General features: G+C 37.3%; 1 protein-coding gene across 2 annotated transcripts in view; it reads right to left on the minus strand.

Moving 5' to 3' along the window:
• LOC124773942 (thyroid receptor-interacting protein 11-like) overlaps positions 1-20,091 on the minus strand; it is a 465,298-nt gene that overhangs the window by 60,968 nt on the left and 384,239 nt on the right. For both annotated transcript variants that reach the window (XM_047249444.1, XM_047249443.1), the window contains exons 17-19: positions 19,568-19,731; positions 14,364-14,467; positions 6,457-6,556 (exon numbers count right to left, since the gene is read on the minus strand). In XM_047249444.1, coding sequence (XP_047105400.1) covers positions 6,457-6,556; positions 14,364-14,467; positions 19,568-19,731 — 368 coding nt within the window. The remainder of the gene's footprint in view (positions 1-6,456; positions 6,557-14,363; positions 14,468-19,567; positions 19,732-20,091) is intronic.

Raw genomic sequence — 20,091 nt, forward strand, 5'->3', positions numbered from 1 at the left:
ATAAAAAAAAGCTAAAACTGGGAAAATGTGTGAGCACGAAGTACTTACACATTAAATACAGGGTATATGAAAAAGAATCATGCGATTTAAAAAAATCACAACTCTTATGTTATTTGACATGTGTGTGTTAACAACGTACTGCTGCAAAGAGGAAACTCTCAAATTTTATATGGTTTCCGCTAGGTAGCAGCAGTGTGAGCTCACTTCAGTTCTGGTAAAAATGGTGTCAGGATGACAGAAAACGTTTTCTGTTCTACGTTTTGCGCTGTACGGGTCAGTAATAACTGTTCAGCATGACTTTCATACTGGGTATGGTGTGGTTCCTCTACAACACAGAGCATTAGATGATGGTATGAATGAGTCCGAGGAACAGGTTGTTTGTGTAAAGGCAAATAGCCGGGCCGTCTCCAAGTGTCTGACACAGACATCGAACGCATCCGCCATAGTTTCACAAGGATGCTGTGCATCTCAAGGGGGCATATCGAACACATACAAAAAGGTATGAAAAAATTTTTTTGGGTTTCCTGTTCACCAAAAAACAAAATTCATTCTATATGTTTATTAGTTTCAGAAATATAGACATGCCAAATCAGATGATTCTTTTTGATATAACCTGTGTTTAGCATCATTTGCACACTGTGAACTTAAAGAACTGTTGCAAAGTCAGGACAATATCTTAGTTTAGTAAATGTATCAAGAAAGTGTTATTCCTAAACATTTCTGTTACCACCAACAAATAGTGAGCATTCAGGATGAACATTTCGGGGATATGTTGTACCACTGCAAATCTAATCTATGCTGAAAGCATGGTAATGGTGATAGGAAGCAAGTATTATGGTTCAGTAGCATGTTAAAAAGATGCAAAGACTTTATTTTACAGGTCCATCTTGAACACACAAACTTTTACACTTCGCCATTATTGGTTTTGGTTACTACCATCTTCAAATCATAAAATATTCTGATGTAGTATCAACATCAAACTAAACATTTAGGTACATAGTAAGCACTGGTGATAATCAGATTATACAATAAATACCGGACGCATTCTGATCACCACCAGCACTTATTATGTACCTACATGTTTAGTTTGATGTTGATACTTCATCACAATATTTTATGTGACGATGGCAGTAGCTGAAACTAGAAATAATGAAGTGTAAAAGTTTGTGTGATCAAGACGGACCTCTAAAATAAAGTGCCAAAGATATGATCATGGACTCATTTTCAGACTTTATGTTTTCAATTGATAAAATGCAGAGACCATTGGAGGTGTAAAAGAATCCATAACTTTGCTTGTCTTATTAGCATGTAATTGTCAGCAGACTTCTACAAAAGTGCCTGCATCCAGAAGATATTATGATTTCATCAAGCAATATGTTTCACTTGAACAAATATGACATTGACAGTAATGTCATAAAATACTTTATGCAAGGATGAGTTTGCCAGACTTGCACAAGATGAATATGAAATTAAACTCAAATTAGCAACACATGTCATTAATGAGAGATTTTCTTGTAGAAAGAAAAAGAGAGAGAGAGAGAGAGAGAGAGAGAGAGAGAGAGAGAGAGAGAGAGAGAGAGAGAGTTTTAATGAAATGTTTTATTGAAGGAGATTTTGCTGTGTCTGACCAGATTAATTTCTGAATATAAATACTGAAGTGTTTTACTGGAGAAAATTTTGCTGTGTCTATACAGATAAATATTTCAACCTAAACACACAAACGTGGTATTCAAGAATATCCATAATGGATAAGTTTAACAGATCAATATTTGTTGTTGCTTAGTAACTGAACTTTTCAGTTATTTGTGGGATATCATAGGACATATCATTTTATATACTTGTTCACAATTCCCACTATTAGTCTCATAGAATCTAGTAGTACAAACACAAAGTGAGATACATAATGTGAAATAAAGACCATGTTCCCATAAAAATATTCCAGGAAAAGGACTGGGATATATAAAATGTAAGTGGAAATACTGCTACTCATCTAAGTGCAACAACCTTTTGTATGTGTAGCAACTAAAGTCAAGAGCCAGAAATGCAGAGATTGTTTTAATTTGTAAAGTTCTGACAAGGATAAAATCAACAAAAGTTCTGAAAAAACGTGCATATCAAAAATCAAGAGGTGAGCTCAAAAATGCACAAACAGAACTAATGAATGCTAACATAATAATATGTATACCAGTCAATGAACTGCAGACACATGACACAGTTAGTAAACACATGGCCCATAGTGAATTTAACCACTAAAACAGCACTTCATTTAAAAGTTTCATGGTGTCTTGAATAAACAATGGTTTTGCATAAAGCACGCATTTCACATGGCAGCAGATGTAAGTGATTACGATGCACTGATACAATACAGCTGATAAAGAAACGTATCTACAAATGCATCACTAATAAGGCAATCAAAGTTTTAGAAAGCCATGCAATAAAGCATGAAAATAAGGTAATTTTATCCTCAGATAGCTATGGCAGAAATTATTCTGTAAGCATGATAAATCTAAACATAGAAAAGTACAAAATTTGTAGAAAAGTAATGACAAGAGCCCCATAGACTGTAGTATTACAGAAGTGCAGTGCTGTACTTAAACTTACAGAGGAGGAATATGCTGTCATTTTAAGAAGCACCAATGACAGGGCAAAAAATTATGCAAACATTACATTTTGTTCACTACAAAAGTCTTTGTTGTCCTGCAAAAAAATAAAAGTGCAGGTAGCATGAGTACCAAACAATCATGACCTTGTAGACTGGTAAGGTGTTAATCAAGCAATCTGACACATGATCACAAAACTAAATAATTGGAAAAGGCTTTCAAAATACAAGTAACTAAACTAGTTAAATAATTCAACAAAGTATCTTTCCTAAAGCAGTAAAATAAATGTCAGCAGGAAAAATAAATGAAAACAAACCAGCAGTTGGTTGTGTCTGAAAAGACCTCACTCAAGCAGTCAGGTTGAATGGCTGTAAGAATGCAAGAACTCAAGCACAAACAGTGGGACCATCACACAGTGCCTATATCTCTGAGGAAGAGGAAGAAGCTTGTATGTAAACATTTTACATTTATGGTCCTTCCAGTATGAACAAGCACAATAGCATCGTGTGTGTGTGTGTGTGTGTGTGTGTGTGTGTGTGTGTGTGTGTGTGTGTGTTATTTCAGTAACTGTGAAAAGTGTAAACATTAAACCATAAAATTTAGAATGTACAAGTTGCATGTTATTTTGCTTACGGTAGTTTGGTTGCTTCCGAAAGTTTTGAGTGCTAATGAGGCTATTCTGGATTTCACTAACATCATCCTTTAACACCCATGTTCAAAGCTACTGAGACTCTGCTGAAAGGTGATGAGGTATGAGAAGATCTCTTCATGGGAAACAAAGAGACAGACAGTGTTAACTGCCATCACTGACAATACCTGTATCTCCCAACGTTTCAGGGCAAAGATTGCCACATCTTGCAGCTCAAGGTGCAAGTGTCCATGATATCACAACTGTTCCAATTCTGGCTGCCCCATCAAGCTGATTGCTTCATCAAACCTGTAGTGCCTGTCAGTTGTCTTAAGTTACCAACTATTAACATGTCAACTTTCAAAGATGACTACTTCAAGAGATGGTCATACAGAATGTTTTCCTTAATTTGGTCATGAACAATATCTTAATTGATAATACACAGAAATTCCATTACCTCAGTTCCAGCATTCAAGGTGAAGTGAAGGACCTATTAAGGCACATACCTGTCCCAGCAGAAAACTTTATGATTATTTGGAGGCTTATCTTGAACAGGTATGACAATCCCAAAATAAGTTCAACTTGGCATGTGAGAGGCTTATTGGCCCAGCCTATAGTCAGTTTTGGCAGTGCCATGAACTCTGGACAATTAATTAACTTAAGATAAAAAGAGAACAACTCATCCAATAGCTGAGGCACTGAGCCATTGATAGGTACAGTGACCCCTTCCCAGAAGTCCAGCATAACCTCAAATCCCTACTTAAATCCTTTGCCTTCTCCCAAAATTACTCTTTGTACCAAGTACCTCCCCTCCCCACACACCCACGTTCTATATGATCCATGATCTTGGGGTGAAGTTTTCTTTGATGTACTAGGCAAGGAATGACAGGTAATGAGATTGCCTCTTAGCGACTGACAAAAAAGTCAGATGGATTTTGCCAGATAAGATTCCTGCAGCTTCAAGCAAAGGGTCTTGCTCTTCAGCCACTATGTGCTTTGTCCAGGAGCACTTTGGATGCACAACTTCAATTATTTTAGGAATTAGAAGAAAAGCCAACTAAAACAAGTGAGCAAGATAAATTGTTTGAAGCAGACAGTAATGAAAAGTACAGATTTGTGGTCTGGGTATCAGTAAAACCTATGTGTAAATGCTCAGATGATTCTAGACTTCAATCCACTATATGATTACAGCATCTGGAGAGCACATTTGAAAGGGTATCCTCCTTTGTGTTATTGTTAAATACCGTACGCCGGACAACAGTCTGTACAGGTGCCAACTTATATACAAAAGCTGAACCAGTTCTTGCGAAAGAGGTGGTCAACAGAAAGCCCGCATCAGCTGTAGTAACACTGTAAATAGACATCAGAGGCAGCATGACAGCCCCATATCAGTTATCTCATTCTCATCAAGGAGGATAGCTTGCCTCAATTAGTAAAAGGCTAGGTTTCATTAAGGACCGATTCCCTGATTGTAATAAGCTTGGATGTGCAGTGGTAGTGAAAACCATGGATGAGCAGAGGACCAAGTGAAACTGTTGGTATGAATTTTCAAACTGTTGTTATGTATATTAAATGTTAAATATTTTCTAATTTCATGTTCATTTGTACATACAGTAATACTTTACTTGTTAATTGTTTTGTCTGTTATGATTTTGAGTTTGTATTTTCCATGTGTTTTGTGAATACCTATAGGCTCACTTCTGTTGGCAGTTTACAGTGGCAGATTATATTATTAATCCGTTTTTGGATTTTGCTGATACACTGTTGTCACTTCCATAAATATTTTGTAGTAAGATTACATTATAGAGATGTAAATGTATTTACTGAAAAAAATTAATTGGTAATTTTTAAAGTTTGTTGCAGCTGTTTGTGGTGATTTCAATATATAAATGGCAGAAATAATATTTTTTAATAATTTAATACCATTAAAGTTATACTGTACAAATAAGTGTGCTAATGCAGGGATGCCTTCGATAATATTATCGTGAATTTGAATAAAAATGATTTTTACAGTTAGATTTTTAGGAGCATATCGTACAGTTTTCAAGCTAATAAAGACCTTTTACCTATATGCACATTACAGCATCTCAGTAAGAATTCAAATCAACGTTTAAATTCCTTCCTCTTAAAAAACCACTCTTGAATTTCATTTTTTTCTCTGAAAGAACGTGTTTTAATAATATGTATTTTGCATATTAGTGTTAGTTCAGGTGTTATTAGTTCATATGTTACCAACAAAGGAAGAATGAAGCTCTTATACTTAATAGTCCAAATTTTATTGCAAATTTTACAGTTCTATGATTTAGTTTGAGATCTGTCCAGTAGTAGAGTAAAATTACATGCTTGTTTGCACAATTAAAAAGAAAGAAGGGAAAAATAATTGATGAGACTCTCAAAATTACAAATGAAGATGTCCTTGTAAGAATAGGGGAGGCAAGAAAACTAATGTAAATTATAAGGCAGTTCAGTAAAATAAAGATGCTGTACACCAGTAGAAAGTTCCTCCTAAAATTCAAAGAATATGGTCTCTGAAGAAAGTGGAATAATCTAAAACTCCTCCCAGTATCTTCCCACCTTTCATAAGCATTGCACAGACCACAAATTTATAATAATTTGAGCAAATGCTGCAGGGTACATTCAGTTGTTCTTCCTACATGCTGTCCTCAAGCAATGCAAGCACGGGAGCAAATAATACTCTTAAAGCATTTACCTTTGACTATTGTTATTGCTCTGATTTGCAGACTATTCACCCGTTAGCAGGAAAGTATTAGAATTATGAAGTGAAAAAGCTGTCTACACATTACACTTGGTATCTCTACACACAACAGTTTAATATATGCCTTGAGCAAACTGTTTATTGATGACTCAACATTATTGTGATTAATATTCAATGGGTAAATGGCACAAAAGAAGTAACAGAACAATGTATTTTACCATTATAATTTTCTCACAGTGTTCAGTTACCAGAATAAAGAAATTCTGACTTCTCTCTCTCTCTCTCTCTCTCTCTCTCTCTCTCTCTCTCTCTCTCTCTCTCTCTCACACACACACACACACACACACAGAGAGAGAGAGAGAGAAAGAGAGAGAGAGAGAGAGAGAGAGAGAGAGAGAGAGAGAGAGAGAGAGAGAGCATCTATTTCATGCTTTCAAAGAAAGAAGAAAACTGTGCAGCTAGTACACTTCAACAGTAAGTGCTACTCTGAAATATTGGCAGTTTGATGGTACCTTTCTCTTTCAGACTGGCTATGGTTTCTGTTTTCCTATCAAGTTGCTCTCCGAGCCTTGCTGCTGCACTGAGCCCTTCATTAGCCTTTCCCAGCTGCATCTGTAAGGAATCACAATCATCATACATGAAAAATAAACCTTGTAAGGGACTGTAATCTAATATTTCACTTGCTAGCATAATAAACTATAAGGTAGTTAAGATAAAACACACACACACACACACACACACACACACACACACACACACACACACAATTTTTTATTGCACCCCAACATTCTTTTTATTTCCACACTGTTCGTTTCTCCATAGTTCAGTCGTACCTTTACCCTTTGTCCCAGGTACAAGTTCTTTATAAGTCTCTGATCTCTCCAATTGATTCATATTTCCTTAACGATGTTCATCAATATATTCCAATTGACTGTCGAAGGCCTTCTGTCAGTCTATAAAACAAGCACACACTTCTTTGTTAACGGCCAAAACTCTCTCTGACAATATCCTCATCATGCCAAGGGTGTCTCTGGTAGCTTTTCCTTTCCTGAATCCAAACTGGTCTTCTCCCATCACTCTTTCAATTTTGTTTTCCAACCGTCTATTTAGTATTCTTGCAATGATCTTTGCCACATGCGATATCAGACTTCAACTTGTATGGAGAAATGCTGGCGAAAGAAGCACTGAAAGGCTGCGGAAACTTCAAAGTAGGAGGATGTCTCATCAACACCATTAAGTATGCAGATGACCTGGTAGTGCTCGCCAAAAATCAGAGACAGTTGCAACACATGATGAACAATTTGGTGGAAATGGGAAGAAAATACGGCATGGAAATCAACATCGAAAAATCAAAAGTGATGTGCATACCAAAACGTGAGAAAAACTTGAAGATAACTGTTGACAATCAGGAACTGGAAAATGTGAATCAGTTCAAGTACCTGGGAAGTTTTATCACAAAGGATGCCCATTGCACCAACGAAATCTGAGCAAGAATTGCCATGGCCAAAGCTGCTTTCAACAAGAAGAGGACTCTGCTGACCAGCAAGTTGAGTTTGGCATTGAGGAAAAAACTGATAAAGTGATATGTTTGGAGCATTGCACTGTATGGAGCAGAGACATGGACCATGAGAAAGAAGGAGAAAAAATACTTAGAGAGCTTTGAAATGTGTTGCTGGAGGAGAATGGAAAAGATCAAGTGGACAGATCGCATAAAAAATGACAATGTACTGTGAAGAGTAGGAGAGAAGAGAAGTATTCTGCGTACAATTCTTCAGAGAAAGGCCAACTGGATTGGACATGTACTTAGATACGAAGGGACTCATATATGATGTCATAGAAGGGAAACTCAGAGGAAACGCAGGACAAGGAAGAAGAATTCAACATCTGGACGACATGAAAGATGGAAGGAGATGCAACAGACTGAAGGAAGAAGCTGAAGACAGGGAACAGTGGAATCAGAAATTCTCCGTACGAAGACGAAGATATGGACCTGCCACTACGCAGAATACTACATAATAATAATAATAATAATAATAATAATAACATTCTTTCCTGTATACCTGTCCATCCTATGAGTTTCTGGAACCAAGAACAGTCCATGGTATTGCTTGTTCTCTTGCAACTACTTTTAGTAAGAAAATATCAAAACAAAAGATGCTTTGTAAGCTGCAGTTAATACACAGCCCTGGATGCAGTCCACGTTTTCTGTACAAGAAGATACACAATGACTGGGGATCAATGGAAACTGCCTAGGGCAGTTTTTCTGTTTGGATGTCCAAATGCGATCTAATGAACTGTGGAGAAAGAAGAGAATCACCAATAAATGGGGAATAAATAAGGAGTTTCAACAGCAAGAACCTCTATCATTTGCAAAATAACCTACCACTTCTGACTAATGAGGAACATTTTACTATAACAAAAGATTTGAATTTACAGTTTAAAATATTGTTTTTAAGCTTCCAGGACCTAACTGTCAGTGGCATGAAATGTATGAGAGAACACCACACCTATCTATACAGATCTACTCTATAGGTTTGCTACTATCAGCTAACGATGCAAAAGCAGACTGCCAAAACAACATTGCTACAAACTCTGAAAAGTCACTTTACATGTCAGGAAAATGTCTTCTCATATAACAGTTTTGAGCATAACCAGATAAAAAAACCGTCATCAGTGGGGTTTGAACACAGGGCCTTTGGTACAATGACCTCATGCTCTATCAACTCAACCACGCCAGATCTGCATAATAATCACTCGCAGTAGCTCTGTAGTTCTAGTGTTACTTTTAATTATTGTTTACGCATGTTTTACTGGACAACAGTATGTAGTAGAAACTACATTGGTGTTTTGATTGATACTCTATTGACATACAATGTTTGGTGCAATCTGGGTTCTGACATCTGGAGGTTTGGGTGTCAGATCTCTATGCAAAACTTGACACGAGCAAAGGAGAGAGTGACATTTATCGACTAGTTAAATCAAAGCATCAAGAAATGAAAGATATGCAATGTTTTTATGGCATCAATGATAAAATGGGTGAGCTGCTGGTCAAATGGAGGAAAGCAAGGCAACACTTGCAGAGTTTCTTTGAAACAGTTTCAACTGAGAAATTTCCGTATCCACTAATGCTAACCCTGCCAGCTGATGAAGTCAAGAAAATTTATATTGGCAGAGTTGTAATGGCTCTGAAGGAGATGGAGACCGGGAAATCCAATGGCCCCAAATAACCTTCCAGCAGAGTAATGGTGCTCTCAGCAGTGGAATGCAGCAGGTGGGCTAACAGATCTTTTCAACCAGATCATCATAGAAGGTCAAATACTAGCAGACTGCAGTGGAGCATCACTGTACCAATGATCAAAAAAGAAAGGACCCCCCCCCCCCCCCCCAAATGCTCTAATTATTGCACAATTAGATTACTGAGCCAGGCGATGCATAACTTCAAGCACATTCTCAACAAAAGGATTCACAAGACAACCAAAATCATAAGGAACCAAGCAGCATTTGTGAAAAATTGTGGCACAACTGACACAATCCATGCTGCATGCCTGTTGGTTGAAAAATACTAGAACTAACCACTGGACCTTGCTTTTCTAGAAATCGAAAAGGCTTTCGACCAGGTACCGCATGACATAATCTGGTTAGTGCTTTGAGAAAATGGCATTCCAGAGTTCTTTGTTAACTGTGTATGGTCTCTATATGTCAAGCTGAGGAGCTATGTCCAAGCAGTTGCAAGACCAAGGACCATCAAGTGACTTTCAAGTCACAGTAGGAGTCCACTAAGGCTCAGCTTATGGACACTGTCACATGAGACTTGCACATGCCATTACATGGACACTTCTCTATGCTGATGATGTCACGGTGGCTGCAGAGAACAAGTTTGGTTGCCAGTGCCAAACACAAGAGTGGAAGGACCAAGTTTATGGTATGGCCTGCAGCTCAACAAAAAGAAAAGTGAGCACTTGACATCAAATTCATGAGAAATTGGGATCATCAACATTGACAGAGAAGATCTACCATGAATACCAAAATTTTATCATCTTGGTTCTACACCCTGTAGTGAAGACCAACTGACAGGCAAGGTCAAGGCAAGGGCACAGGCAATGTGGATGAAGTGGTGAATGACAACAGGCATTGCCTATGATCATCAGATCAAGGATCATCTTAAATCAAAGACCTACTGGACTGGCATCCACCCGTCACTCTCTATGGCACAGAGTGTCAGCCAGCTACAAAACAGGCAGAACAATGGCTGGGGGCCATAGAGAGGAAGATGTCTAGATGGACTCGTGGCATCACTTGACATGATCATGCTTCAAAAAATACTATCAGCAGAACATGTGAGAAAGCAACCTGTGATGGTTTGAACATGTGCTGTGTATAGAGGATGATACTACAGCAAAGGCAGCCTACACAATGGCAGTGTTGGGAAAGAGACCCAAATAACAACCAAGACAGAGACTGGCCATACACTGCACATGACCTGAACACTGATAATCTTCATCCAGACATGGCTAATGATCAAACAAAATGAAGACAGCAAATTCACTCAGTGGACCCTGTCAAATGGGACAAATATTAAAGAAGAAGAAAAAGAAGCAGAAGAAGTTGGTTTACTTTCAGCAACCTGGCATTCATAAATGATTAAAATGGCTGACAGGGTAGGACGGTCAGTACATAACTTATTCTCCAGCATGGAGCCCCATCACAGATTAGCATTACACAATTTTGGCAACCAACATCCAGCCAAAAAAAATAACAATATCACTATGTAACACATATGTATATGAAACAGAAATGAATAATTACTGTAGTGAGATCACAGAGTCAAATATGACACAGTAAAGCCCTAAGACTTTAAATAAAGATTTGTTCCACATGCCTGTAACCACGTAATAGATTCTGAAGTAAATGATATACACCAATGTTTGTGAATACCTTGGAAAGTGTGATGCAAATGAATTCAAACACAGCACATTTGCAGAACATTCTACTGCAAATAAGTGGCTGCCATCACAGAATTATGAAGTACAGGCAGGCCCAGCAGCAGCATGCTCTCTATTGTTTGACTAGAAATATCAGCAGTACAGCATGCTCAGTCAATGAAGAACCACCCTATGACAGGGCAACATGAAAACATATGAAAGTACACCTTTTCAACACACTATAAGCTAGTTCACTCAGGCAGAATAAGAGGCTTTAGTTGCATTTGGCATTTCAGCTGGTACATAGTGTAGTGCTTCTGTGAGGTGCCAGTGCATATTAGAGGGTCATATGCAACAACCACATTATGCCCACAGCAAGGGATGATCACCATGTTGTCCACATGGCTGTAATGAAACATCAGTTATGTAGTCAGTGTTGGCTTGACACAGGAACACTGAAATGGGTGTGGCCAGTCTTTCATTGCAACTGATAAGACCTTAGGCTATAAAGAACACAGTAAAGCCATGTATGAATTGTCAAATGGCAAAATACAACTATTTTAGATGAGTCCTGTGTCAATTTGTTTTACAGTGGTGGGTGGATACAGGTTAGATACTACTGGAGTTACTGCAGTTTAGTAGCCCGTATTGTTTATGGGGAAAAGTTGACAAACAAAAAGTGTGGTGGTCATCTTGATTACAATACACTCATGGGCACCTGAACAGAAACAGGTACACCAAAGACATTTTTATATATCCTAAGCTACTGACCCTCTTTCATGGAACTTCATATGACATATTTCAGCAGAACAATTTCCAGCCACATTTAGTGTGGAAGGTATATCTGCAAGGAAAGATCATCCATAAAAAATCTCTGTAATATGGCTAGTCAGCAGACTGTATGTTATAGGTCTTCCTGCAATGATTGTTGGTTTTTACAATCACATGCAAACTGCATGGATGAATATTTCTGAAAAGCATATCCAGGCCCTCTTTGATTCTAATCATTATGTTTAGAGGCTCTGATGATGACATGTGTAGGCTGCACTTCACAATTAATTCTCTGTACATGATGGATTTGGTCAAGTTGGGAAATGAGTGGAAAGTGGAGTGTCCAGTGGTATGGGGAGAAAACCTTCGAACAAAAAGACTGATTCCAGTCACTATAGAGATTTTATTTCTTCAAAAGTCTACAACTAAGTGGTACACCAAACGCAAACCCACTACAGAAACAGGAGGCTGCCACAGTTAAATTGTGAGCATTGCGCCCCCAAAAGGAGGAACTAGTGGACACCTCTGGCCACGGACTGAGCCAGCAGGCAAGAGAGCATCTGGAATACTGACACACTCTCACCAAACTGTCCTGGCACGCCTCACAAGACCACCCCAGTCCACCCATTGGTGGGCGGAGGGTGCTTCAGTGGGCATCCTTTCATCAGCGATAGTCAAACGTAGTGCCCCTAGTCAGCGGTACTACTGGGGGATGATATTCACATGGAATGAGTGTGAGCATTATGCAAAATATCTGGTGCTACGCCAGGGCAGGCTTATCCACTGTCTTACCAACGAGGAAGTACCACATGTAAAAAATAAAACAAATAAAAAAAAGAAAGTAGTTAAAAACTTTTTTTTGTGCTCACCATGCACATCACAAAGGCAGAGGTCATGTACAATTCTGTAGCCCTAACCATTTGTGTATTGCCTTGTACCTAGTCTGTAGTATACACTTTATTTCAGTCATGTGTATCCTTCTTGGTATTGCTTCTTTCACAACTTTTAATGCACAATTTGACAATGCAATCTTCCTTACATGAATATAAACTAGTTATCTGACTTACTGTAAGCAAACATGAGAGTTGTGTCTAACCAGACAGCATGCAACAACTTCCACATGACCAATTTGGGCTCTAGTAGATCATTACGAACACCAGCACAAATCCTTGGGACTGTGAAATGCTAAGAAGATGAGCAAGAGAACTGCTGGAATGGAAATTGGATCACAGGCATTACATTCTCTTCACTGATGAGTGCAAGATTTATCCAAAGCCTGACAATACACATAGAATAGTGTGGAGGCAGCCAAGTACCAATGACTAACTTGGGCATGCAGTTCTGCGGGTTCAGCAAGGAAGTTGGTCCACCATGTTATGGGCTGATTTGTTGAACACATCTCATTACTATTGAGGATAATTTGAGGGCTGTGCACAATAAGGACAGGAACCTCCAATATGCTATCCAACCCTGCAGTGAAAATTTCAATGATGGGTTCCTCTATCAAGATGACAATGCACAAGTACACCACACCTACCTTATAAATGCCTTCTTGCAAGAGGCCGGAATAAAAAAAATGGGATGTCCTGTGGTATCTTTTGACATGAATCTGATTATGTTACAGTGTGTCGTCACAGAAACCCTCATCGAACTGGATAATTTTAGGACAGCTGCCATCAAACTCGTAGCAGGTATACACAGGAGAGGAGGAGGAGAAGGGGAGGGGGGAGGGAGAGACAGGGGGAGGGGGGACAGAGAGAGAGAGAGAGAGAGAGAGAGAGAGAGAGAGAGAGAGAGAGAGAGAGAGAGAGAGAGAGAGAGAGTTAGCTCTAAGGATGGACGTTGCATTACATTGTCCAGAAGCTTAAAGATGATTTAAATCTTGTACATCAGTGGTTGCTTTTACTCTTTCCGTTGTTTAAAATGCCCAAAACAATGGTCATAAAATTAAGAACCAATAATGTGAAATGAATGGCAAAGTTGCGATGTTATCACATCAAAAAACAGTAACTTCATTCGATTTATCATTTGAATTAAGCATTAATGATTCATTTTTTAGAGATGACAATCTTGAAGACACACTATGTTAACTATTTGTAAGGAAAATAATCAAAGAAAAATGTTTGAGATAATTTTGAGAAACCATAGTATATTTGGAAAGGTTCTAACAAAAGAAGTACTGAAGATTTATTCTAGAGTTACATCATTACGCCCATTCTTGCTTAACTTGACAATATAAACAAGGTCTTTCAGAATCTGCCAGAATGAATAGAGAGAATATAATAAATTCAAATTAACAAAGGTAAGCTGTCTGGTACTTACTTCGAGTGGACAGAGCCAATTAAATAGCCATTAAAAGTACACAAAGTACCTTTTAATGAATGTACACTAATGCCTTTCACCTTTCGCAGATAATTAATAAAAGCTTGACATGAATCAACATCTTAGATAACAATAAGATAATGTTCTTAGCTAATAATAATAATAATAATAATAATAATAATAATAGCACCCATCAAACAATGAACATAAGGTCACTAATTATAAATGTGCTTATTTACGTCCACCCCCCCCCCCCCCTCTCTCTCTCTCTCTCTCTCTCTCTCACACACACACACACACACACAACACACACACACACACACACACACACACACACACACACACACACACAAAATACCAAACAACAAAAATGATAAATGTTTTGAATTTATATAATAATTTACCTTCAGAGATTGTATCTCCTCTACTAATTCTTTCTTGTTTTTTTCAGAAGCTTGCAGTTGCTTTTGAACTTTCATTACTTCAAGAGATATTTCTCTTTCTTTATCTGGAATACAAATACGAAAAGGATTTATGAGCAGGAAAGCAAATATTTTATAGTCATATGTGAATTATTACCATTTCTTCAGTAATACTTATAAAACATATGTACCTTTTAGTATCAGAAGAACTAAAAGATTACATCCAACCAAAACTAACCAAAATTAGTATGAAAACAGAAAATTCTAGATAGAAGGGGGACAGTGATATGCTTTATCTATTAGAATTGTCAGAAACATGAAGGAGCAGCAGACAATTAATGCATATACAGCACATAAAGGTACAAAGGCTACACTTTTTTCCTAACTCTCTCTTTTTGCTTGCCAACAAATGAAAAATTACCAGTATAATGAAAGATCAACAATTGAAACCTTTTACATTTTATCCCACAATAACTTGTATTAGTGTGGGTGGTAACAATTTATCATCTTGAGTTATCCCATATTCAGGACTATTATTCACTGGCCACTTAATCAATTGAAATAAATCATTCTCCACTAAATATGCAACCATGTAATTTTACACTGCAGTCAGCATCCTACCACATTGTCTTTCCGTGTATTGATAGGTGGCATTTCTTATATTCAATGGCAGAAATGTCACCAACAAAAATGTGTGCAGCACTTTCATCTCATGCATTACTTTCTATCATTGTTAGAATCAAAAGTGAGAAATTTGATTCTAATTTGCTACCGTTACAGTTTCAAGACAGTGAACAATGATGGCAATTTAAATGAGACGGAAGAACTGTGCACTTCACACTCAAGAAGAGAATACTGAAAGTCTTCTTTAATTATTTTAGCTCCAGCTGCAAAAGATCACTGACTCATCACAGGTTCAACTGTCATATGAGTTTGATATACCCTCACCTGACTGATTACCACCCTATGCTTTGTTGACTGAATCTTTGTCTTGGGATTTTGAAAGCTAGAAGACAGAAATGTTTTGCAGTACTTCCAATTCTTTCTGCATGCTGAGTCAGGGAATATCTTCATTGAAGGTGCTAACCCTGACACTCAAATCAACATATTTCCAATTCTGAACAGGGATGGATGGGCAGCAATACATGAAGTAACAGATATTTTTCTATCACTAGTAATTTTTCCAAGCATAGTGAAGTTAACAGCAATTGCATTTCTAATGCAATAAAATCAAAATTTATAAGCCAAACAATAGTGCCAATCCCTAAATGCACAAATGCTGGGCCATATTTCATACACCCAGGACAACTTTTTATGTAGAGATTGTCCTGAGATAAAGGTATTTTTTATGACAGTTGTATATCTGTTACTATGCAAAGGCAGATTTTGCTGTATACAGTATGTACTGCTAAAAATATCCCAATCTTGTTGCAGGTATTTCATATTATGCAAGCCAAAAGTTGATATGTAACATTTATCAGTATGTTCACTGGGAAGAGCACTAAGATTGATGAAGAGTACAGATATCTCCATATGTCTTCACAAGTTGTAATAATGCTACTAAAAATCTTTTTTGAGAAAAGGATACTGTCATACAGATGAAAAATTTTACATTTTTTGAACAGCAAATAGATATTTTGATAATTAGCAACAGACATTTATGGTACTGGCAAGCTGAACAGGAAAGGCATGCAATCAGAAACAAAGAACAAGAATTTAGGTACAATTGCACTGCCAAGCTCTGTACCTAATGCTGACATACTGGAAGGTGAGTATTATGAAATAGCAAGTAGTTTTTGACTACAAGAATGATATGGATAGACTAGATCTTGCAGATCAGCACATAACACACTACCATCCACCTAGGAGGAGAGGAAAGCATTTACAGCACAGATGAAACAAGAGAGACTAGTATCAGGAAGTAAATGAAGCAGTTCACGATCTCTGACAGTTGGGCATTCAGGTAAAGTACTAACTTCTCTTTGTATTTCACAAAGACTCTTTCCCCAGCTCATACTGCCTACAGAAAGGAAACAATATTCAACAAGACAGCACATAATGTGCACCCATGTGTGTGATGCAAATGGGGAAAAATGGTAAGAGAGCTGCTCTAATGTTTCCATGTTCAGCACAAGCTTCTACATAAATTATTTCTCATGAATACTGCCCTCATTTGTACTAAGAACAATATTCACACACACACACACACACACACACACACACACACACACAAATGATGTTCTTTTATTTTATTTGGCCTTAGTAGTATAATACTAGTTAGCCATGGATAGGTGCAATAACTATGATACAAGAGTATCTGCTACACGGCATTTTAGTAAACACAGACAGTTTAGAAAATACACATCACTAGTAATCGATTCTGTAGGAAAAATGGCATCAGACTGTTTTTAAATATCTTTGGTCAAATTTTCATATCACTCCTTAGAACGAATCTTGAAAGACATCAAAGCACTGCACGATTCATTGCTTATTAGTAGGCTAATTATATTTAAAAGGAATGGAATCCCAAGATGTCCCAGGTCAGAGAAAAACTTTTCTCTATGTTGATCATACTTTTGGTAAGCAAATATCACATGATTAACATCCCCACAAATGATGTTTTTCCACAAAATTGTGTAGCAATTTATTTTTCAATACCAGATGACTAAGGTAAACAAAAATTTCCTTCCTTGTTTGTTCCCATTTCCTGCAAAATTTAGTCATGATATTCTCACATTTGTATTTATCCATCTTTCTTTCTTGAACTGGCTTATTATTTTCATATTTCATAGATCCATCAATTAATAAAATAATTTTTATTCTGACACTATCTATCTTTGCTATACTAAAAATTCCTCATCTTACTTAGAAGCTGTTTATGATAAGTGTACATTTTCTGAAACACATTTTATTTTTATCGCTATTTCTTAGGAATCAGTTAATCCTATTAATATAATAGAGGGAAACATTCCGCGTGGGAAAAATTTATCAAAAAACAAAGATGATGTGACTTACCAAACGAAAGCGCTGGCAGGTCGAAAGACACACAAACAAACACAAACATACACACAAAATTCAGGCTTTTGCAACAAACTGTTGCCTCATCAGGAAAGAGGGAAGGAGAGGGAAAGATGAAAGGATGTGGGTTTTAAGGGAGAGGGTAAGGAGTCATTCCAATCCTGGGAGCGGAAAGACTTACCTTAGGGGGAAAAACGACGGGTATACACTCGCACACACACATATCCATCCACACATATACAGACACAAGCAGACATATTTAAAGACAAAGAGTTTTCTTTGTCTTTAAATATGTCTGCTTGTGTCTGTATATGTGTGGATGGATATGTGTGTGTGTGTGTGTGTGTGTGTGTGCGCGAGTGTATACCCATCGTTTTTTCCCCTTAAGGTAAGTCTTTCTGCTCCCGGGATTGGAATGACTCCTTACCCTCTCCCTTAAAACCCACATCCTTTCGTCTTTCCCTCTCCTTCCCGCTTTCCTGATGAGAAAACAGTTTGTTGCGAAAGCCTGAATTTTGTGTGTATGTTTGTGTGTCTTTCGACCTGCCAGCACTTTCGTTTGGTAAGTCACATCATCTTTGTTTTTTGATGAATCAGTTAATCCATTAGAAGAGTGTCAAAACTCAAAAGTCATACACAGAAATGACATCTGCCACAACTGAGTAAATGACATCTGCCACAACTGAGTATCTATCACATGAGCAAGAGACTAGCCCCGAGACACACACAGACAAACACATTACCATTCATGTCAAAACATGTTATACTTCTGTTGCTTCTTATGTGTCCAGTGAAAATGTGGCTATACTTTTAGAGAATAATTTATAATGCATCTCTCCTGAGAAACATGTATACAAGGGGAAAGTCATCTAATAAGTAACCCGATTGTGTCACATGTTGGTTTGCACAGTTGAGAATCTTGTAATGGCATCCTTACCACCAAAATCTGCCACTTTCCTCATAAGTTTTGATCACTTTAATTTTTCTGTAATACACTGCAAACATTGAGGCATTAGTTCTAAGTGGTACTGATATGACTGTGCACTCATAATTTTGGCCAAAAGACCTCCTTTTAAAATAGACAACATGTACGCATATACAAAAGCAGATCTCATACACAAATGACCATTGTCTCTGGCCACCTCGGCCTTGGTCTTTTGGACAAAAACTCATTTGTTTAGCAGTATTTTTGTTGTGCCTGTCTGCTACTCAATATCTCCATAATTAGGTGAGTGCCAATCTATCCCTTTCATAATACTGTCACTACTCCATCCTGGATTTTCTATTATACTCATAATTTTGCAGGGTATAAGTGACTGTTGGTTTCATTTTCTATTCTTATTTGGCATTCCAGTTCATAGAGTGTGTGTACTATTTTCATTTATTTATTTATCCATACATACACAATGTAAATGGTATGGTTGTTGACAACACATAAATGTGCACAAGCACAGACATATAAGTAGGTACATACATGATCTGCTTTACTGTTTGTAAAGCATATTTCCAAATTCTATTGGACATATTGTAATATGTCTCTTAATGACAGCAGTTTAGCATTATTGTCAAAATAATTTAGATGTTAATTCAGGTAACCCTTGGCAGAATAGAAATACTTTTCTGGTAGATAATTCTGCAGATTGCTGAAGGTCTGTACTCCAATTTCGTCTTTGAGCACTTGTTGTATAATTCTATTCTGTTATGTAGCAAGTTATATAGGGTGTTTGTTTTGTTTTTCCAACTGACTTTGTTTATGTAGAGCAGGGTTTGCAAAATACTTTCACATGGAACAGTCATGATTTCCACCGGTTTAAACAACTCAAGAAAATAGGTTCTGAAGCTACTTCTTATATAGTCCTATCCTGTAGCTTAAAAACTGTTTTTATATTCTGTTTATTTATTCCCCAGAAGGTTACAACATAATTAATTATGGAATGGACATATGCGAAGTATACTGTAGTAATGTGTCGTCTACCACATACTGGTGTTACTATTCAAAGAGCCTCGCTTTCCGAGTACAGTAATATGCTTAGACCACTTTAGCTGTGAGCCAACATGCATCCCTAGGAGTTTTGTTTTTGATGCACATTCTACAACTTCATGCCTCACTTTTCTGGTTATGCAGACACTAATAATATTGTTTTTAACAGGTACGAGGTAGTACATACCTTTCTGAAAACGTTCAAGCACAGCCTGCAAATTTCGTAAAGCAGCTTCCTGTTTCTGAACTTTGTCCTCAGCGGTAGATAACAACAAGAATGCTTCTTCCTTTTGCTGTACTAGTGTTTGATTTTGGTTCTGCAGTGCTTCCACTTGCTGGTTCACCAGAATGCTGCACAGAGTACACTAACATATTAACATAATTTGTTGTTATGATGAAACTACATTAAAATGAATGCAGAACATAAAGTTTGGTGGCAAAATATTATGTATTCACAAAATAACACTCTGCAATGGTACTAAAAAGGTCTGAAAGCAGAAAGGCTAGTAAATACCATGGTGTAAAACTTGAAGAATTATAGAAGTGGAACAAATTATCACAAATTGTTTTAGGTGGGTTTAAGAGAAAGATATTACATTACTTAAGTTAATTACTGAAAAAATAGTCAATTCAGTATTATAGGTTGCATGTTGGTCACAGTGTAAATAAGGCTACCACTAAACTTTCATTATATTGTGCTAAGTTTCAGAG

This window comes from Schistocerca piceifrons, chromosome 2, assembly GCF_021461385.2.
Source record: "Schistocerca piceifrons isolate TAMUIC-IGC-003096 chromosome 2, iqSchPice1.1, whole genome shotgun sequence".
In the NCBI taxonomy this organism is placed as follows: Eukaryota; Metazoa; Arthropoda; class Insecta; order Orthoptera; family Acrididae; genus Schistocerca; species Schistocerca piceifrons.